Source organism: Urtica dioica, chromosome 1, assembly GCF_054948205.1.
Source record: "Urtica dioica subsp. dioica isolate 48M chromosome 1, U.dioica_male_clone48M_v1_H2, whole genome shotgun sequence".
NCBI classification, from domain to species: domain Eukaryota; kingdom Viridiplantae; phylum Streptophyta; class Magnoliopsida; order Rosales; family Urticaceae; genus Urtica; species Urtica dioica.
Window position 1 is genome coordinate 5,927,926 of NC_142756.1, and position 22,742 is coordinate 5,950,667.

The following is a 22,742-nucleotide window of genomic DNA, read 5'->3' on the forward strand; positions in this document are numbered from 1 at the left end:
AAGAGGTTGTATGAACAATGTGGATACGTAAAATAATTACTGTGAAATATTAAAAATCCGACAACAATTTAATTCACAATCAAATATATATAATCCACTTAATTAGTATGTATGAATAAATAAGAACATTTATGAATCGAGAAACAAAATAAGGCTCAACCTAATGCTTTTAAAGAGTAAATATCTGAAAAGAGAAAACCGAGATTGCCTCCCAACTCCCAAGTCCAAAGATGATCTCTTAACACTCAAGTAAATACTTTCAATTAACAGCAACAAAAAAAAAAAAAAAAAAAATGTACATATTTTCAATGTAGCAATCGACCCAGATGGCCTCTAAAGACGATCTCTAACAGTTAACTTTACGTGACAATCTCAATTTCCTCCATACGATTACTATGTATATATTTTCAGTGTTGCAGTTGACTCCTTTATTTTATTTTGTTTTTGTCAGTTTTCTTTTTATATATGAACTTCTCGAGATGACGTAGGCGTGATGGAGATATTAAATGCATGTATTACTCAATGAAGGCATGGCATGAGCAACTCTTTTTCCACTGAGCGGGAAAAAGACAAACGAGGATCCTGATAGTACTGTACAGATGGAAATGAAAATACAAGTTCAAGATGACTTTTACTATTGAGCGCGTTAACCAGATAGTGCCAAAAAACATTTGGTATTTTGGGCACCAATTCCTTTCCGTCTTCTTTGGTTTTGTTGCATGAAAACAACTATATATGTATATATTATATACACCCAACTCATCGACCACCGTCTTGTTTGACAATTCAAATACGATAATCCACACTTTCACATTCTCTGAATCACTTTGTTTGTCTGGTCCCCTATAAGAGCAAACCCCAATGCTCTATATATTCCCCCTGGATTTTGCCAATGCCAGCTTTCATTTTGGCTTTGTAGCAGAGAACATTTCAAAAGGCTAGCTTTAATCCAAATTTTTTTCTTCTTTGTTTTCCCACTCTTTTTTTTCTAGTTGTTTTTAGCAGTCGAGACAGTTCAGGCGCACTAAGCCTCGTTTTTAACAGGACGCCAGTACTATCTCTAGGTTCGATTTTTAAATACTGTGAACAGAAGAAACGAATTTCAAATCATGAACAAAATAGTATAAAATAAAATAAAATCTTAAACAAAATGAATATGCCATTTTTTAGAGTAAGATTCCAGGAACATAAAATTAGGAAAATAGCCATCGTAAACTTTTTTTTACACTGTTAAATAACCAACGTTTGGTAAACCTTAAGTAAATAATCGCTTTTAGACGTAAATCTTAAGTAAATAGCCAACGTGTGTAATATGAAAGTGACTATTTACCCAAGATTTACGTTTGAAAGTGACTATTTATCTAAGATTTACGTTTGAAAGTGACTATTTACCTAAGATTTACCTAACGTTGACTATTTAAAACGTTTAAATTGACTATTTTCCTAATGTACCTTTTCAGGAAATAGTTTTAAAGCAACCAATTTATCATTATTATCATAAACGTTAATTTTATGACCAAGATACTGGGATCGGAGATGGATGACGACACTTGTATAGATATGATCTTAAAAACTCTACCTAACTCAAATAGATGGCTTGTTCAAACTCAATTGTATTTAAAAGATTAATGTTTTTATCTACGTTTAATCTCAAGATTTATTACGCACCGCATTTTTAATTTTTATAGGTAAAATATATATTGACTAGACAAACGTTGTATTTACCAAGAAAACAAATAATCATTATCATTTGGTGAACTATTAACCAAAATAACTAGTTATAGAAAGTATAAAGAGCCTAAATAAAATATATTCTTTTTATACATAAGTTTAGAAAGCACTTACCTAAATTTAAATTTTGAAAAGAAAAGATAGGAGGATAAACTAAAATAAAGTAATATAATTAAGAAATCAATTCATTATTTGTGACAGCTACCCATCTCAAAATTGTGAATCAACAGAGTTTGAGTACTTTAAACCATTCTAAATAAATGTAGAATATGGCGTGAGAACCGTACTGGTGGGTAAACTGTGGGGTATTTATCAATATATATATATAATAATTTTTAATATCTCATAAGTTATTTTTCTACTAATAATACACTAAACTAGAGTAAGAAAAAACCTTTTGTTAAAAAGAAAATGGCCCATAGCCTATAGAAGTGTGGAAAATGTTGGATTTTGATACCAAAGAGTCAAAACACCCACACTTAAAAATAAAATTCAAACCTTTTTTTTCGAGTGAAACTTCCTCAATTTATCCCACATGGAGATCAAAGCCACTTTTAAAAGAGAAATTTTCGTATATAATGATAATGACATGAATGAGAAACTTAATTCTTTAGAATTTATTATAGTGAAATTTATTGTCACTAGCTCACCTTACACTTCTTATTAGGGGAATAGCCCAAGTTTCATTTAATTAAGCAAATAACCCATTTTTTCTCAGCTGACAATTATACCCTTCACTATATACATTTGCTCAAACAAGCTCAAACAAACAAATTCACGCTCAAACAAACAAGTTGGGCGTTCTCTGTCCAGAATCCAACCATTAAACCAGCTTTTACGATCATCATCATCGTGGCAAGATCGTTTGTCTTGGTAACGAACGATCTTCTCTGAATTTCCTGATTCTTATCATCATCGCAAGATCGTTCACGCTCAAACAAGCTTGGTGTTCTCTGAATTTTTGTTTTTTGCTTTTTGTGGTTTGCGATCAAACAAGCTTTTGTCTCCGAGATTTTCACAATCAAACAAGATTTTGCGATCATCATCATCATTGCATAACGAACGATTTTCTCTGAATTTCCTAGTAAGTCGCTGTTTTTTTTTTTGGTTTTGTATTTGATACAGCAATTACAAAAAATTCTCTATTGATGTTTCGTTTATTCAATTTCGGTGTGTTCTGTCAATCCTATTGTTGATTCATCATCGTTTTTAGACAAATCAAGCTTTTATTTTTATTTTAGGGACGATAAGTTTATTAATTAACCGGATGAGTTAATTTAATTTACTGATTTCTTATTTGTGTCTTTTGTTTGTTTAGTATTTGTTTGTATATTTATGTTTATTAAATCTTCAGTGTTCATATTTTTCAGTACACTAACGTTAATGGCATCACAATCTCATTCTCGAAGTGCATCCGATGAATTACAAGGTTTTCATTTAATTTAATTAATCGTTTGAGTAAATTTGATTAACTACAACCATATATGTTTCTTTGTAGTTGTATAACTGTTTTTGTTCCAATTTTTTCTTAGAAAACGCGGCTGGGTTAATTCTTTATGATTCTTCCGGCAGTGGATCTTCAATTGATACCGTTGATATCGGAAAACAGGTTTCGATCATTGATGATATCGACTTTGACAACTTCTCTACGTCATTTGATATCAAAGAGAATGATATTTTCTTGTCTAAGGAGTATATGATTAAGGTCATGCAATTATATGCTATTACACATCATTTCGAGTACAAAGTCCTTAGATCTTCAAGTACTCGTTTCAATTTGATATGTTGTGCACCTTCTTGCCCATGGATGATGAACGCGGTGTCTTCCAAGAATTGTCATTTTTGGACTGTACGCAATACGCAAGTACACTAGTCTGCACTCTATGGATCATAGGATGGAAGTCTTTTCTAATCGTCATGTTCAAGCTACCTCTTCCTTGGTCAGTCAATGCATCAAAACAGAGTTGTTGAATAGGAGTGCTAGTCATGTTACACCGAAAGATGTGATTTCAACCATGTTGGTTAAGGGAAAAGTCGAAATTTCTTATTACAAGGCATGGAAATCTCGACAACTTGCTCTTAAAGAAATAAGAGGCTGTCCCGAGGAGTCATATTCTTTGCTTCCTCTTGTTGCAAAGATGATGAAGGAAAGGAATCCAGGTAAACCATTTGACATCATTCAGGCTCAGTAAATTAATTAACCTACTGTTCTTCATTAGTTAATTAATTAACTGAAACAACAATGCTAAACAGAAACTGTTTTCTCTTTTACAGAGATATTGTAATTATTTTACCTACTTTTTGTCAACACATGAACATTTACTGATTTACAGATCAAACCAAGCGGAGAGTTTTTGTACTTCTTCATTTCTTTTGGTGCATCCATAGCCGGCTGGAAGTATTGTCGTCCCATTTTTTCCATAGATGGCTCATTTCTTAAAAGTAAATTTGGAGGTCAAATGCTTCTTGCTTTTGCCTTGGATGGCGATAATCACATATTCCCACTTGGATTAGGTATCGTTAATTCGGAGAACGATTCATCATGGGAGTGGTTTCTTTCTAAGCTCAAAGAGTGTATGGGTGATCGTGACGACTTGGTAATCATATCCGATCGTCACATTAGCATTCCTAAGGCAGTTTCAAATGTCTTTCCATTAGCCAAACATGCCATATGCATGCAGCATTTATGCAACAATTTGAAGACTAGGTTCCATCACGGCGCCATTGAGCCATTCTTCAAAACATGTGCAAAGGCTTACAAAACTCAAGAGTTTGAAAAGTTTATGACTTTGTTGGAAAGAATTGATCTGGGCATCAAAAAATACCTAGAAGATGCTAACCCCTTACGATGGTCGCGTGCACTTTTCCCGGGAAAGCATTACAACATCATGACAACGAATATATCGGAATCGATGAATGCACGGTTGCTCGAGGCAAGGGGATTGCCGGTTTCGCAGTTAGTAATTGAGTATCACAACATTCTTCAGGGATGGTTTTTTGATCGGTTACTCTCGGGCCAATCGATGAATTCATCATTGACAACTTGGGCCTCGTTGAATATGTCTCATGAAAATGAGGAAAAAGCACGATCAATGTTGGTGAGTAACTCTAAATACTTTTAATTTACTTATCAATGGATTAATTATGTACTATTTACATAATTGATGTTGACTTTTATTATGTCTTTACTAAAATATTTGTAGTTGATACGTGAAATGTATTTTCCTGAATGAGTTAATTTAATTAACTTACTAAGTTAATTAAATTTACTGTCTGATTGCTGGTCAATCCTATTAATGTTGATGAATTCCAAGTTCAAGATAATGGAGTGAACGAAGTTGTCAACATCAACAAACGAACGTGCACGTGTAATTATTGGCAAATGAACGATTTTCCGTGCTCACACGCGATGGCTACGATGTGGAAAAACAGGCTACAAGTGATGCCGTTCATTTCACAGTATTATACAAAAGATTTTAATATTGCCACCTATTCCGCTAGTTTGTACCCGATTGATGATATGTCGAGTTGGGATATTCCATCGGAGTTGCTTAAGGCAATTAAAGCCCCCATTGTGGTAGCAAAGGCGGGAAGGCCGAAGATGAAGAGGTATGCATCATCTTCGATTGCTGCGGAGCAGATGAATTGCTCGAATTGTGGAGCAATGGGACACAACAAGAGATCCTGTCTTAAGAAGCATTAGAGTTTAGTTTCAAGATTTTGGATTTTTGTCTTAATTCTTTTATTGAACTATTTTTTATTTTAGAAATTTTCACATATTTTTGTTACCTTTTCTATACGACAATGGCTTGATTTTATAGGCTAATTGATTGTTGAATTATCTTTTTGAATTGTGCAATCAATTAACAGTTTGCTTATGTTAAGTTAATTAATTAACAGACTTATTGGGAGTCTTTATACTTTGACAAGCACTTGTGTGTTTTTGTTGCAAAAAGTGATTGGTGTTTGTTCGTCCCTTTCACACATATTTAGCTCATCACATGGATTATAACATGTTAAATCAATTGACAAAGCAACACTAAAAGTATCATATCTGATTATGTATCATAACTAATTTACTCTATATAGTTGATGAAACTAATATGTTTTTCACCACAAAAGGAATTTCAAAATGAAATCCAACTACAACCATTATCTAAACCTGCCCTTCCTTCTCATTTTTACACCTAAATCCCAAAATACTCTAATTAACCATACAACATGTCTATTTTTTGTTTTTCTTTCTTTGATACACCAGACTTTTTTTGGAATTCTTGGGCTTCTTCGCTTTTTTGTCATCGAACTGCGAAAGATTAAGACTAAATGACGGTGAATCAATGTCTTCAATTGTAGCCTTACTTTTCTCTAATGCTGATCCAAACTCCGTCATGTAAGGACTTCGTATCATCACTGCTGGTTGCTTGGGTCTTCTAGGACCTCTCTGTCCTAGTACATTTTCTTCAAAGGTTTCATTCAAGCGCAATAGGCGTGGAGACCTACGTGGCTGTGGTTTTGGCTGGTCGTTTGCTTCAGTTGCTTTTGTCGGGATTTTCTCTTTATCACCCTCTTGATTGTCCTTCAAAAATCAAGTTAAACTAACTCAACAACATGTGTTTCTATACTGTAAAATATGCCTATATTCTATATTTACCTCACATAATTTCCGCTTCATTGAAACTGCTACAAGTTCCTCACTTTTTGTACTTGTGCTATCATCACTTCCAAACATATCGACAACATCATTCAAATTGGCATCGACAGCCGACTAGACATTGAGATGTACAGTTAATTAACATAGGTCAGAATATGTTTCAGTTAATTAATTAACTTTATAAACTTACATTGAGATGTAAGTAAACTTATTGTTACTTACATTTTCATTTGCCGGGACTGGTGCAATTTCAATTTGAATTTCTGGGATATTGTTAATATCATCCATCTCAATTTCAGCTTGTTGTAAAAGAAGGCGAGGTAACATGTTTTAGTAAATTTAATTAACTTAGGCCATGAATCAATTAACTTAGTACGTAAATCAAATTTACTTTACATTATATTTCTTACCACATTTGAGTAATTCTCAGCAGCCCTTCTGCTCTCCGATGACGGAGAAAGTTGTTCCTTCAAAGCAGATGATTCTTCACTGCGTCCCTCCTTGTTAGAAGTCTCACGATTATTCTGTTATTCAAAGAAACATTGATGCAGATATTCAATTAACTGATTTCTATGTTAAATTAACTTTTTTTTACTTGCACAGCTACCTCATTTCCTTCCTCTTCCGCATGCGTCTCTGTGCCTTGTCCTTCATAACCTTGTGATCGTTCTTTATCGTCCTGGTAAGAAACATCATTTTTTAGGTATTTAGTTCATAAATTTACCAATAACTTGAACTTAACAAAGACTCTTACCTCTTCGGGATTTGATTCATTTGTTACAATTCTGTTGACGCTGTTGTTTTGTAGGTCAACTCCACCTTTTTCGTAAACTATCTTCATTACTTTAATGATTCCATCAAGTTTCGTAGTCACTATTTCGTGATTTTCCTGCATCTCTTTCTTCATCTTTTGCTGTTCTTTCTTCATCACTGCTTGCTGTTTTGCAATCTTGCTCACAATTTGAAACAGCGACGAACTATCCCATGCTTCCCCGGCATGTTTTTCTTGAACTGAATCTTCCTCATCCTCCCTCGCCTCCTCTTGCTCCTCCTCATCTTCCTCTTCCTCCTCTGCCTCTGCCTCCTCTTCCTCATCCTCATCTAATTCCGTTTCCTCTGACTCCTCCTCCTCTTCAGCATCAGAATGATCTTTATCGTTTTCTTTAAGAAGATCAATCATGTAATAAGCGTTTGTCTCTTCTTCGCTCAATTTAATTACACCTACATGTACCTGCCAGCCCAACATCATAATAATGTCAACCATTCATAATACCTACTTCCAACATTCAACATTCAACATTCAGTTAATTAATTAACCTAAATCTATTTTCAATCTGTAAATAAATTAACATAACAGACATAACTTGAGCAAATACCTAATTCAAGCATGCAATACATTCAGTTTAGGTTATGAATGTCAGTATTAATTGAATTGATATATTTAATCAAGCATGGAAAGTTATTTAATTAACTAAACCAGTCAATTAAGAATTACCTCTTTGTTGTTAAAGACATTATTGTACATCTTTGTGGCAACATTTATGTTCGGATAGTAGACGTAATTCCATCGCAGTATTCGTGGCAAGTGATCAACATTTATGATTTGTCCATAGCCGTGATCTAAAAGTGATGGAAGAATATCGTATGCCCATGCAACCAAGGAGTGCGAAAACCCTTCCAAACCGTACGCATTAACATTGTTTCGGATTGAGTTTGATGCACTATTAATTGAATTGCAAAGTGCTTCGTAACTCAGCCATCCCCACGGAAACTCATTCACTCGCTTCTCATCACCTGCTATGCATACACGACTCATGTCGATGCCTATGTTTGGCTGTTTCGGAAATAGGATCAACTCAATAATGCATGCATTTGCAAGCATAATCAGCAATTCGTCAGGGGTCTCATCGGATTTAACTTCTTTATACTTTTGGAGAAGGTCTGCCTTTGTAACTCGTCGTGTGTTGGCGAAGAATGTCTTGTAAAAGACGGAATTCTCATCCACATGTTTCAATTACAAATACTACATTAGAATATTTATCTAGATACAATGCATAACTTAATGTCTTGTAAATTGAGTTATGTAGTTAGGTTAATTACCTTTCGTGATTTAAGATAATCAAGTTCCTCTTGTGTGGGTTTTTGACAGTTTAAGCCTGTCATGAGAGCATAATCTTTGATGCCAAAACGTCTCACTTTTCTATTGATTTTGAAGGTGAGCTCATTTTCGTTGCTGCCTTGACATAGCCTCACGACTAGATGATTGATGATTCTCGAAGGGAATCTCGTGACTTTACTTGGCAATGCTTCAGCATGATGGAGCGGTAACAACGAGCCAAAGGCTGACCTGCTAAACAGTTGTCGCTGTGGTTCATTAAGCTTCGAGATGATCTGATCAAAGTGCTCAAACTTTGTGTGTGTATTTATTCTTGTATTAAGGAGCCATTTACTTCAATTGCATTTATATTTGGACTTCAAAATGATAATAAAATACATGAGTACACTATATTCATGTATAAAAAAATACACTCTTTGGGTTACTACATCAGTTGCTTACCCCCATTTTCCTTCAGATTTATGCAGGCAGATTCATAAACGCTATGGCCAGATTCATCAGTTGAATACCTAATGAATAATAAATCAGTTCATAAATTAATAAGCATTCATTAAATTAATTAACCTAATGCAGGCATTCAGTTCACTACATTAAGCAAATCAAATCCATAACACAATGACTCAGTTAATTGATTAACTCATCCAGTTAATTAATGAACTTAATGCAAGCATTACATTAAACAAAGCAATTCCATAACTCATTAACCAATTCAGTGTATTCATTAACCTATTCAGTTAATTGATTAACCTAATGCGAACAATTCCATAACTCAACCGAAGCAAATCAATTCCATAACTCATTAACCAATTCAGTGTATTCATTAACCTATTCAGTTAATTGAATAACCTAATGCGAACAATTCCATAACTCAACCGAAGCAAAGCAATTCCATAACTCATTAACCAATTCAGTGTATTCATTAACCTATTCAGTTAATTGATTAACCTAATGCGAACAATTCCATAACTCAACCGAAGCAAAGCAATTCCATAACTCATTAACCAATTCAGTGTATTCATTAACCTACATTAAGCAAAGCATTCAGTTTATTATTAACATATACAGTTAATTACAGAATAAGCATTGAGACTATACGAGCGGAGAAACTTTCTCGTAACAGGGAGACTCTCGATCCCCCGATTATATTGTAATATTTTTCAAAACTCAAGTGAGACTGACCTCGATGAATTTGCAAATGAGTTTGACCTTCGCGATCTGACCTAGTTGCCGATCTGACCTTCGCGATCTGACCTTGTTGCCGATCTGACCTTCGCGAAGAGTATCAGCAATTGGAGTACCACCGTAAGGGCTCTACGTGTTGCCGAGAGAGAAGCGCTGGTTGGATAGACGACGATCGGCGACGACACGACGGCGTGGAATGGATCGGCGGCGACGTGGACTGGATCGGCGGAGATTGGTCTCGTGGTGGCGTGAAATGGATAGGGACAAGGACCAAACGAATTTAGGTTTAGGGTATTTAGTGCGAGGGGTAATTTGGGTAGTCAATTATTAAATGGGCTATTCCTTTAATTTATTCAAAGTTGAGCTATTTTACTAATATTGGTGGACTGATTGGGCTAATCTCTAGACAATCAGGTCTATCTTTAAAACATTTAACGAGCGAGATAACAAAAATTAATCATTCTACCAAGCCTTTAATAGTTACTAAATTTTCTATCAAAAGCTCAAACAACACGCTAGGCAAAGTCTTGATATTTACTACAACGATTATACTTACTCATCTTGAAGATATAAATGTAATATATATTATTATATTTTGCAATGAGCCACCATGATTGACTTACAATGATTTGTGATGCCTTCGAAATATTTTGGCCGTCTTATAACATACCCTTCAATATATGTTGCAAATCATAATAAATAAATAAACATGAAACTGCCAACAAGGTTAATCTTGTACGAACCAAACCAAATAGAGTTTTAGAATGTTGGGCTCAATTATTGAAAAAATTACCGAGCTCGAGAAAATCTAAAGCTTGAGCTCGTTTGTTCAAAGATATTTTTTGGCTCATTTAAAAACTTGTTTATGATTTCAAAGGTTGAGCTTCTGTAGCACTCAAAAAAGCTCGTTTACAGCTTGAAAAGATTGTTTATTGCTGATCAACTTAAAAAAAAAAAAGTACTTTTTTTATTACTACGAATTTAGAATTTTAATTAGACAATTAAGGTTTAATTATGTTATTCCGCAATGTACCCGTAACTACTTGAAAATTGCTCTCTCTTTAATTCATGAAAATGAGCCTCCAAATAATTTAATCTTTCTCAAAACGAGAAGAGGTTAAGTTCCGGTGAGACTTTATATTTATTTTAAGTATGAAACCATGCACAACAGTTGGTCATAAAATGTTCGAAGTCCCCGGGTTGTAAGTTGTAACATAAGGCTATAAACCAAAGAAACCCCAAAAAAAATTAGTTTCATTTTACGTGACAAACATAGAGATTAAAAGGACAATATCTCAATTTTCGCATGGTGAAACTGTAGTACATGCATTTTTCACTTATCTGAACCAAACGAGTCTTTGATGAGACAATGAAGGTTAAAGATTAGAAAACTCCAATACGAGTAAACTTGACTTACCATGCAAACCTTCTCCGATGTACTGATTTTTTCGACATCAAAGCTACTACTAAAAAAAAAATGCAAGTATTATCATCTCATCCGGCGATCGCTTGAAGATTTACCGCGGAGCTTACCAATAAGCTCAGTATAAGAAGCGTAATCGCTAACGAGCCCCATCTCGCTGCGCAACCTATCCAAATCCTCCGGGCCCGCATTCTTGCAGTGCCCTTCCAGGAGAGTGTTGAAGGTCACGTCGTCTGGGACGACCCCCGCGCCGATCATGTCGTCGAGCAGTCTCTCGGCGTTCTTCATCTGCCCGGCCTTGCAGAACCCGTTCATGAGCGCGTTGTGGGCCGCCACCCCCGGGGCCCGCCCGTCCCTCACCATCTCCTTCAGCAGCTTCAGCCCGATCCTCACCTGAACGTGGGTATTTTTAATCCGTTAAACTTAACCGGTCGATCAATTTACATTTTAACCTTTAATAACCGTGGTGTCAGGGTTAGACCCACTGACGGAGCAGTTAAGGCCCAGGGTGGGCTCCAGCCCCCCTCAATTTTTTTTTTTTTTACTTTTTTTGCCCATTTTTAAAATATTTTACATTTTTTACACTAAATATTTATACTTTTGACCCATTTTTTTTTTAATTTTGCATTTTTACCATGAAATTTTTTTAATTAGCCCCCCCTAATTTTTTTTTTTAAATAAGCCCCCCTATTGAGCTTTTCTAGCTCCGTCCCTGGACATAGACCCGACTAATTTCCACGATGTCCTGACATTATCGACTAGGTGACTACCCCAGTGACCCTAATTCTTTGCGTCTAAAGAGAATCGAACCGGAGACGTACAAGGTCCCAAGAATCGCTCTTAAAACGAACGATTAATTAGTTACATGTTCTAAAAAAAATCACGGTTAATCGGTAAAATGGTGAAAGGTGAACCCTACCTCCCCGGATCTGCAGAAGCCGTCGATGAGCATGGTGTAGGTGGCGTCGTCGGGCCTCATCCCCGCGGAGAGCATCTCCTTCAACGCCCCCTCCGCCTCTCCCATCCTGCCATCCCTCACGAAACCCGAAACGAGCGCAGTGAGCGCCACGTCATCGAGCTCGATCCCTTGCTCCGTCATCTCGTCCCTGATCTCCGCGGCCGAGTCCGCGTCCCCTTCTTTGAAGCACCCGTCGATGAGCGTCGTGTACGTGAACTTGTCTGGCCTCAGACCCCTCCTCTTCATCCTCTCCACGACCCGCCTGGCTTGGACGAGGTCCCCGGATTTGCAGAGCCCGTTCACGAGCGTGTTGCAGAGCACGAGGTCCGGCTCGACGCCTTTCCCGACCATTCTCTTGTACATCTCGATCGCCACGTCGACTCTCCCGCTCTTGCACTGCCCGTAGATCAGGGACGTGAACGTGATGTGGTTCGGGACCAGACCCTTTTCGCACATCTCGTCGAACGCTTCGTTCGCGTCGGCTAGCCTTCCGTTCTTGCAGAGGCAACCGATCAGCGAGTTGTACGTGAACGCGTCAGCGCTCGTGCCTCTCTCCTCCATCGCCCTCTTCACCGCGAACCCTTCTTTCCAATCCCCGGCCCGGCAATGCCCGCCGATCAACGTGTTGAAGCTCGTCGCGGTCGGAACCAAACCCCGCTTCGGAATCTCGTCGAAGACCATTCGGGCGTCCCCGACCCGACCTTCCTTGCAGAATCTGTGCATCAACTTGTTGAAGTCGTAGACTTTCGGTGAATACCCGGCGCTCAGAATCTCCAGGAAAAACCCCCACACGTCCCAGGAAGAGGACCTCGTTTTGACCATCCTATCGAACAGAAAAGCGACCCCGAGCGAGGGGAATCGGGCGAGCCCTCTCTTCCGGGAGAGCCTGAAGCACTGAATGGCGTCGGAGACTAGTCCGGAGTCGGTGTAGGAGGCGATCAAATGGTCGAACAGGTGGTGGTCGAGAGAGGAGTTGGGGTGAGCTGGTCCGCGCCACTCGAGGGCGGCGATGAGAGAGGGAGCGGAGTCTTTCCCGAAGCGGGAGACGAGGAGGCGGAGGAGTGATCGGAGCTCCGTTGGCCGGCGGTTGACGATGGCTCTCTGGGCGGCGACGAGGAGTGCTCCGACGCGGTCGGCATTGTCGGCGTCGGGTTGTGGCGGCGGCGGAGGAGAGTACCAGGGTTTGGGTGTGGTGGTGGTGGTGGAAGAGGAAGAGGAAGAGAGATGGGAGATTGAGTGGTTTAAGCGATTGATTGTCCGGAGTTTCTTGAGGGAAGTACTAAGCATCTTTTGATTGTGTTTTTTGGCGCCACGGCTGGTAAGTTGCTTACAAGATAATTATGATCTTGAGCAAAAAAGATTATTATTATATTTATTTAATATATATATATGTACAAGACAAAGCCAAGAAATTTCTTCAAAGGTTAAATATAAACAAATTGATAACTATTTCAATTGTCCAATAAAATAAATTGATTTAAAAAAATATTATTGAGATTATAAGGTGTAATTATTTTTAAAAATAAGTCCATGAATTTGAAGTTATGATATGCAATTATTTTTTACAATGAATTATGGAGGGAACTTTTTTTAAAATAAGGGGGGGAGGGAGAGGTCAAATTTGTGTCCTTTTGAAAATCAAAATAAATTCTTTCAAATATATATATGTAAATTTTTTAACTAAATAATTCTATCTATTACTAAAATGTAATGTATTTTTTTTTTTTTTTGGATAATTTTAATTTAAGTGTGAAAAAATATATTTAAACTTATTGACTTATTTCTCCGCAGGCAACTCGTTGGTGGCCCAGCCCATTTAGACAACTCTAAGCAGGCCCAAGCTGGATATCGATGGGTGGCAATTTGGTAAAATTGAAACGAAGTGTGAGAAGAAGTCAGGCAGGCCGGCGGAAAAATTCCCCAAAGAGACTCTCTTAAAAAAAAAAAGATCGGTGGAAGCGCTGAAAAGGTTTGGAGAATATAGAAAGGGCGTGCAATGGCGTCGGGTTGGGGTATATCTGGGAACAAAGGTCGTTGCTACGATTTCTGGACTGACTTCAGCGAATGCATGTCTCGTTGCCGTCAGCCCAAAGACTGCACTCTCCTCCGCGAAGACTACTTCGAGTGCCTCCACCACTCTAAAGAGGTCTCTCTCTCTCTCTCGATCACAAGTTTATATCGCCTTTTTTTTATCATCTCCTTTATCCTTTTGATTTAAGAGATTAGGATTTATAGATTTGATCGAATAATATCAATTTGAATTAGGTCAAAAACATCGATTGAATTGGTGCTTCCCTTGGTAGTAGTATGATCGAAGCTGTACTGAGGATGAAATTGGTATTCCCTTGGTAGCAATAATTTAACCGATCAATGAGCGTTCTGATTGGTTATGGTTCTTCAACCGTGAATTTACTTTAATTTCAAATCAGATTGGGAAAGAATGTTCATCGTTACCCACTCATAATCCCTTGGATTCAGTTTTCGATGCATAAGCAGAATGCGAATTTTTTTATCAATTTTTCTTGGAAAATGTTTGGCCAAGTGAATCTGTGATATCATCATTCATGGCCTAGATTGTTTATGCCATTTTACTTTGTGACATGAATTCAATCATTTATTGCTTTTCCATGATGGTTGGCACTTTGTTCTTGTTCCTATGTCACGAGGTTGACTTGTTTAGATGAATGAATGAATGACTATAGTCTTTGTGTAACTTTGATCTGTGAGGAACCACGATGCAGGTTTAAGCAAGTGATATTTCAATCATAGCCGATGTTTTGTCTCATTTTTTTTTATTACTTTGGTTGCGTGTTTGTGTGCTGAACTTAAGATAGCAATTAAGAATATAGGATTTGTTTATATGTAAATGATAAGAATTCATCTGATGTGAAAGCGGTGATCAATGTGATTGTTTGAATTTCATCAGGTAATGTATTCCATAAATGAATTGGTTGTTTCACTTTTGAACATTGTCATTATCATGACTTGGTATTGTTATTTCATTTGAAGTTTTCATTTTTATTATTGGTTTTCTTTTTCCTGATATGCTTTTGAATTGGCAGTATCAACGTAGAAACCGAATTTATAAGGAAGAGCAGCGTAAAATAAGGGCAGCTGCAAAGAAGGCCAAGGAGGGCAGTAGTGGTGGTGGTGAACATCAAACCCATGCTCATGCATAGAAATCTCTTGTAATCCTTTGAATACAAAATTAAGACATTGCCTTTTTTTTTTTTTCCTTTTTACCTTTTTTTTTTGTTGTGTGGAGGATATTCGACTCTCTGTCACGGTTTATTTCAGCAGGAGTTGGTTTCAGTGTTCCTGGGCAATGTAATAAGCACAACTCAATTTTATCTTCCCATGGACATATCAATATCTGAGGTCAGGTGAACTGAATCCTCTCTTTTTTTTTTTTTTTTTGGCAAGATTAGGAAACGAAACTTGTAATCAATCCTTATTGGTAATATTTAGGATATTTCCCCAAACCTCTCCATTTCTTCCATATGATACTATGATTCATTATCACTGTCGTTTAGGATAATGCTTCATCAAAATATCATGACTACTGAAACCATAGCAAAGGAGTTTCGGTTCGTTCCGGTTATGTCTCCGGAACAGAACGTTAGTTAAAGTTTAGGACTAGTGCAGAGTTCTGGTCCTCGTTCGGAATTGATTGTTCTGGTGTGTACCGAGTTCCGAATGTGCATGTTTACTACTAAGTTACTCTAAAACACATGCGCAAGCACACTTTAAGTCATCACAAATCGGACACAATAGCTATTTTATACTATCACAATATCTACAATATAACCTATTACGAAACCGAATTAACTTCGCTTTTATACATGTATACCAATAAGAGAGCAAAAAAAAAAAAAAAAGAGTTGTCTACGCATAACATATTACAAATCCTAAAAAAAGGAAGATGATATAATCAATCAAGCATCCAAGCAACAACCGGCCAAAAATAAGCTTCAAAACGATGACCACATCCGAAGGTCTTAAGTTGACTGGAAACATAAGAACTTAACGTAGGCAGACAGCCCGAGATGTGTAAATAAAAAATTTGGCACCAATTTGAAAAGAAAACGCGACTCACTAGAATCGAAACCCACACGTACAAACTAATAAACAATAAAGTGGGGACTGTATAAACTACAAACTCCATGAAGAGAAACAAATCACGCAAATGAGCCAGAAGCCAAAAATATGATACTGGAATTTTCTAACTCTAAATTTGACTGTAAAAAAAAAATCAATTAATTAAAACCCCATATTTTTCCTTTGAGAAATATGGTGTACAACCACATGCTGAGCAGTATAATGCGAGTTCAGACATTATCTGGATCTCCAATAATAATATCCTGGCAAGCTCCAACGGGAAAGGGGACAATATGTTGATGAAGAAACTCTCCAAGGACACAAGAAGACAAATCCAAAAACTTTGATGCGGAACTATTTATATATATATATATATATATATATATATATATATATATATATATATTATCATTATTCGAGCCCCATTGTGTATGGCTTACAAACTCAATATAAACATTGACAATTCAATTTTGTATCCTCTTCGCACAAGATTACACAGGCCTCGGAATAAAAGAGTTTACAGATCTCTCTCTCTCTCAATGTAAACCGACGAGATTTTAATCCTTGGTCCAGACCATCCATATATGGGCCGCCCCATCGTCACCGTGCACGACCTCATCCTTACACGAAAGCGTGAAGCCTTGCATATCTAGTCAATAAGATCCTCCATAGCAGCGATGAGGATAACCAAGCAAGTGTAATGAAGACTCCCAAAATCGCCCTAGAGAGTATACTAATATTTTATGAAACTTTATACTTATTATTTAGTGATGTCACTTATAATATGTCAGTGATAAGTTTAGTGACACTATAGATTATACCAATCAAATCCATAGAAGTAAGAGCGTGCAAGTTAATAACACCAAGTATTTAATAACTCAGTTCCGTGCAAACGCAACCTAATCTGGAAAGATTATGATCCCAGTGGAAATAAAATTTACTAGTGAATAGTAGAAGAAGTACACAACGGTTTTAGTTGAATAATTAACCATTCAGTGTCCTTTTCTAATATCTACTTGTGAAATTAAATTCAAGCTCCCCTTGAATCTAAGGGCTTGTTTGGTAGAGTGGATTTTAGGGAGGATGAATTAATATAGATGAATTTATAGTTTCTCTTGTTTGGTATACATTAAGTAGAGGATGGAAAGAGTTAAAAGAATGATTTGACTCCGTGGGACCCACAGAAAATCCATCCCCCTAATTTGGAAGGATTGTGAGAAGGGAGAGCTTATTTGTTTTATTTTACAATAAATACTAATCATTCCTCCCTTTTATTTATTTATACCAAACAACAAATAGATGAAAAATAATATTTCTCTCATTATACCAATCAACGTTTGAGAAATTATAATCCATCACTTTTCTTTTCTTTCCTTTCTTTTTCATCTTATTTAATTCATCCACTCATTTTTCTCTTTTTCCTACCGAACAAAGCCTAAGACTCAGCCCCCTTCCACTCAAGGCACTCACAAATACCGAAGTTTTCCCTCACCAACCCTTTTCAAAAACTCCTTATGTGCAAAAAGACTCCTATGGATAAAGTATCTGTTTTATAGGAGTCAAATCCTAGACACGATGTCTTGGCTACAGTTTTGGTGAAGATTGTAACTAATTGATTCAATAAAAATAATACCGTAAGCTATATCTTCAAAAACATTGCTTGCCCAAAATACGTCACAAATCAAATCTTTCACAATATGTCTAATAGCCCAACATATTTTTCCAAAGCGTTAGAACATGTGACGCGTGACAAACAACCAATCCAACTTAACAACAGTTTACTTTATTTTATTAACTACAAGAAAAGATAGAAGTTTACATTGCTCATAATAAAACACACTAATTTATTTTGAGTTATATAATAATTAAGGCTAATTAAACTCCAACAACATTACATTTTAATTAACAAGTAATTAAAAGCTTTACTTGTAGTTAGAAATCATCAAACTGAGCCTTCCGGGTCTTTAAGGTCAATGTTGCCAACATCGCCACTAACCATGCGCCGGAATTTGATTGAAAGCGAAGGAGCGATTATGGGCTTGCGTTCACTCAATTGAATGACTTTGTATAACCAAGACCCTAACAATGTCCCTGTGAGGGGTCCCACAAAGTACACCCAAAGTCCTTTGTATTGTACGCTGGCTAGTGCCGGTCCAAGCGTTCTCGCCGGGTTCATCGATCCACCGGACACAGGTCTGTATGTATAGTTAATATATATATATATATATATATATATATATACACCATGTTCGACATTAAGTATATAAGCTTTTCCTTGGCGTTCTTAGAGCATCTTTAATGGTTTCTTGCATAAGAATTGTAGGGATTTGCTTGCAAATATAAAAAATGTTTAGCTAGTTGCTTAACCATTGTTTTGCATATTGGCTATTGATTTAGCTAAGCAAATCTAAGCAAATTGGCTAATTTAAGTTAGTTGCTTAACTATTTAACTCTATAAAATCTATGTGGCAAAAATACTATTTAGCTAAGCAATAGCCTAAGCTAAACCATTAAAGATGCTCTTATGGTATGATTATTGGTTATAATGTATGCATGATTGTTATTTACAGGTAAGTACCTTGGTTGGTAGTTGGTAAATATAATTTGATTTTAAGATTTTATAATTATACACTAGTGTGACACTAACTGTATGCTCTAATTTAATTTTTTAAACGTACCCGGCTACAATAGATGTTATGCAGACTGACGAACCAACAGCTAGACCTGCTAGCTCTCCAATCTGAAATATTGAAATAGTGTCAACGCAATTATTGAAAGTGTTTTTAATGAATTAATGGTAGTGAGAGAGTTAATATGACTGACAGCTTTAGCATCAGTGGCAACAGCGGAGGTGACGAACATCATGGTAAAAGTGACGACAATCTCCATGATCAAAGCTTGGACATCTGTTCCTGAAGGTGTTGTGGTTCCAAGTCGGTTAATTGGGTCCAACAGTTCTCTCAGTGTGAACGCAGCTGAAATAGCTCCTGTTAGTTGGGCTACGACGTAAAATGGGACCTGGTGGTGAGACAAAGAATAATATGGAAAAAAAACAAATATTAGTTTTTGTCTTAATATGAAAAAATAAATCAGTTAGTCGCAGTGAGAGCTGAGAGGTAGTGTTTACATAAATTATCGTTATTATTATTATTGATTGATTGTTGCTGGCCATATATATTTTATAGCGTAGCTGTTTACTATTGAGATTATTATGGCATAACTCATTTAGTCTACTTGATTAATATCGCTCGTGAGTCATTATGTGGAATAAGCTCATGAGAAGCCAGTCATATTATGAAAATTAATTCCGAATAATAATCTTCCAATTAAGGCTAGAATTTATGTTTTCTGTAATATTTTTGTTGACAGGCCGTATGCGAAACAAAACTGATAAGCTCTTCTAGAAATTGAAGACACTCTTATTAACAACTCCCAGTCGAAATTACGTACTGATTATAACCTTGTACTAATCTAGTGACGACCAAAATTATTTTATGAGATTACATTTTGTAGCCCCATAAATCCAACAATCCAACGAAGCTTCCAATTGTTAATTTTTTTCTTATTATTAAAAATGTCCGACATATTAATTTCATATTAAATTAACTTTAGTTACTTTTGATGTCCCATTGTCTGATCATTAATTTGTCTCATGATTTAATATCTACTCTTGAGTTGTTGGCATGAATAAAACAACGCTCACAAAAAATACAAATAAAATAATTTACATATACCTCCCTTTGTTCGATTCATTAATTAATTTTCCCATGATAGAAATATCAAGCCTTAATTAGAGTAGTTCTATGTTATGTATAATCTCGCAAGTAAAATCGTTGACCTTCAACTTTTTGATGTTTTTAAAATCTAGAGTTTAGGGCACTAGATTATAATCATACGTAAAAAATTATATACAAAACTTATGTATGTTTTGATGTAATCTATATACAAAAACTCACGTATTGTTTTATTATAATAACACATTATAAAATTATTAATTTTGTAAAATAGCATATGTCCATATATCATGTGTATAGTCTTAATATATCTTAAACATATAAAAAATATTGACGTTCAAAGACTATTAAACTTATGTATGAAATCATGTTTTATAGCTAGCCAATTGGGACTTACACTGGATACATACACGCATTCACGTTTATTTTTGTTTTATTACAAAACTGCATACGCATTTAAAAATACTTTTGTATTTTCTACTCTATTTGCTTAATTTCATGCATTGGATTTGGATCTACCCTCACCAGACTAGCCTCTATAGGCCTTACATCTTATATTAAAAGTATAACAACTTTCCTCTCTAATCTTAAGTACGAAAGTTGACTTTTTTACTTTACTTTTATTCTATATATGATGTGAACTTAATTCCTTCAGATTATCAAACTGATACACCCTTAATTTCGTTTTCTTTTTTTTAATAGGGTACTAACTTGTTAGTCAATAATAGCCCTATATAAGGGCTCATTTTCAATGCAATAGAAATTAATACAATAATATTAATATATTGTTCCCCCTCTTTTATTCTCCCTATTTCCCTCTTAATAATATATTTTCTACGGAGACGACACTCTCGCTCCCTCAAAGAGTGATATCTAATACCGATCCCAATAATATCGCAGTTGTTACTAATTTGCATGTTTACTACAAAAGCACATAATAATCATGCATGCACGTCGCAATTAGGTCAAGTACGTACGTAGTACTAGTAGAGATAGAAGTAGTACCTGTTTCCATGGAAAGCCAAGAAAAGACGCGAAGCCGATGGTGACGGCGGGGTTCATGTGGGCCCCGGAGATGTGGCCGACGGAGTAGATCATGACGGTGACGATCAGACCGCCGGCCACGGACGCTCCGAGCTGCGAAATCCGCCGCTGATCGCTCTCGCTGATCGCACCCGCCGCACACGTCACAAAAACCAGCAAAAACGTCGCCATAATCTCCGCCAACATCTACAGGGACGAAGCCGCTAAATATAAATTTATAACGTTGTAGGTTGATAATTATTTTAATTATCCGAAATAAATCGATTAATAAAACTATTATTGAGGTTATAAGTTATAATTATTTTTAAAATAAGTTACCGGAAATAATTATTTTTCAAAATATAAGTGAGAGGATTTGTGAGTCCACCTATATATATGTATGTAGGTATATAGAATTATCATAATGTGTGGGATTTTCAAATCTACGTGATTATAGTTACCTTTCTAAATAGACCAGGCTGGTAATGGTTCTTGTACAGCGCCCAGAGACGGGACTGGACTCGGGTTTTCGGATCCCGAACCTCGACGAATTCGTGCATGCTCTCAACCTCTATTGTGTCCATTTTAGGATGATTCTTGATTAGGGATATAGACCAGAGTCTCCAAGTTTTGACTACATATCACTCACTCTGAGAGAAGAAGAGGGTTGGGTTTTTTATTTTCTTACATATATATTTTTTTTTTATGAGGATATGATTTTTGGGACGTTATCATTTGGCTTAAATAGAGACTGTATATGGACAATTTATAACTAATCCATACAACATGTTATTTCTTTAATGGTCATTCCTTTGTCGCACATGTTTTTAATAGTGAAATTATTGCAAATATACAAACGTAGACTTTGAAACAACTACTTTAATATTTTTTCTTCTTCTTATTCTCTATAGCGCAATATGAAACTAGCGCCAAGGGGTGGATTGCATATAAAATAGCTAAACGTGACATACTGTTCAGCTTGTTTAATATTAATATTGTTAAGTTGTATACTTGGGAATATTCTTTTTAATGACTTGTTGGCTTAGGATCACGGTTCAATTATTGTTTTATATTCCCTCCATTTGATGATGTAATTATTTTCTGTCTCAAGTGATATGTTATGACACTCGTAAGGAGTATTAAATTATTGCTAACTCTAAAAAAAACATTAACTTTTTTAAGCTCTAAAAAAAACATATGTGTTTTTTCTTTTTAGTAACACATCGGTCGATGATGGTTACGATTCAATTATTGTTTTTCTCCTCTACTCAATTTATATAGGGAAAATATCTACAGTATCCCTCGTGTTTAATTGAAATGCGAGATTTATCCCCTCTATTTCTAGAAATATCAGACATATCCCTTCAATTTAATACAAATGACATATACCTCCCCTAAAAAAATGTTATACTACAAATATCACTCTTTTCATTTATTTTTTACAAAAAAATAATTTGAACTCCTCAAAATACCCTTAATAGAATAAATATTTATTTACTATTTTATTAAAAAAATCAAAATCTCTCTTTATAAAAAAAACCTTGACTTTTTATAAAGAAATTTTTTAATTTAATTTTTTTGTATATAGAATAGAAGATAAAAAATTATTTCATTAAGGGTATTTAGGGGATTTCAAATTATTTTTTTGTAAAAAATAAATGAAAAAGGGTGATATTTGTAATATAATATTTTATAGGGGATGTATATGTCATTTATATTAAACTGGAGGGATATGTCTGATATTTCTAGAAATAGAGGGGATAAATCTCGCATTTCGATTAAACACAAGGAATACTCTTGATATTTTCCCATTTATATATAGTCTT

At 35.8% G+C, this 22,742-nt stretch overlaps 5 protein-coding genes across 5 annotated transcripts; 2 read left to right on the top strand and 3 right to left on the bottom strand.

Annotated features, from left to right (window-relative positions):
* Positions 1 to 3,114: 3,114 nt before the first annotated feature.
* Positions 3,115 to 5,434, top strand: LOC149406751 (uncharacterized). Its single transcript, XM_089617589.1, has 4 exons — positions 3,115 to 3,160; positions 3,264 to 3,595; positions 4,065 to 4,723; positions 5,164 to 5,434. Exons 1-4 carry the CDS (start codon positions 3,115 to 3,117, stop codon positions 5,432 to 5,434), a joined length of 1,308 nt encoding a protein of 435 aa, XP_089473715.1.
* A 1,344-nt stretch (positions 5,435 to 6,778) lies between these two features.
* Positions 6,779 to 8,381, bottom strand: LOC149406752 (uncharacterized). Its single transcript, XM_089627640.1, has 3 exons — positions 7,878 to 8,381; positions 6,990 to 7,613; positions 6,779 to 6,906 (listed from the first exon to the last, which is right to left on the bottom strand). Exons 1-2 carry the CDS (start codon positions 8,262 to 8,264, stop codon positions 7,095 to 7,097), a joined length of 906 nt encoding a protein of 301 aa, XP_089483766.1. The 5' UTR covers positions 8,265 to 8,381; the 3' UTR covers positions 6,779 to 6,906; positions 6,990 to 7,094.
* Positions 8,382 to 10,914: 2,533 nt separating this feature from the next.
* On the bottom strand, positions 10,915 to 13,407 carry LOC149406753 (Pentatricopeptide repeat (PPR) superfamily protein). The gene is made up of 2 exons (XM_089609855.1): positions 12,023 to 13,407; positions 10,915 to 11,496 (listed from the first exon to the last, which is right to left on the bottom strand). The coding sequence occupies exons 1-2, from the start codon at positions 13,346 to 13,348 to the stop codon at positions 11,170 to 11,172; spliced, it is 1,653 nt and encodes a 550-aa protein (XP_089465981.1). The 5' UTR covers positions 13,349 to 13,407; the 3' UTR covers positions 10,915 to 11,169.
* A 600-nt stretch (positions 13,408 to 14,007) lies between these two features.
* On the top strand, positions 14,008 to 15,469 carry LOC149406754 (NADH-ubiquinone oxidoreductase-like protein). Its single transcript, XM_089625478.1, has 2 exons — positions 14,008 to 14,207; positions 15,124 to 15,469. The coding sequence occupies exons 1-2, from the start codon at positions 14,058 to 14,060 to the stop codon at positions 15,238 to 15,240; spliced, it is 267 nt and encodes an 88-aa protein (XP_089481604.1). The 5' UTR covers positions 14,008 to 14,057; the 3' UTR covers positions 15,241 to 15,469.
* Positions 15,470 to 17,926: 2,457 nt separating this feature from the next.
* Positions 17,927 to 21,615, bottom strand: LOC149406755 (aquaporin NIP2-2-like). The gene is made up of 5 exons (XM_089625714.1): positions 21,378 to 21,615; positions 20,899 to 21,123; positions 18,983 to 19,177; positions 18,838 to 18,899; positions 17,927 to 18,354 (listed from the first exon to the last, which is right to left on the bottom strand). Exons 1-5 carry the CDS (start codon positions 21,498 to 21,500, stop codon positions 18,102 to 18,104), a joined length of 858 nt encoding a protein of 285 aa, XP_089481840.1. The 5' UTR covers positions 21,501 to 21,615; the 3' UTR covers positions 17,927 to 18,101.
* Between the last annotated feature and the right edge of the window lie 1,127 nt (positions 21,616 to 22,742).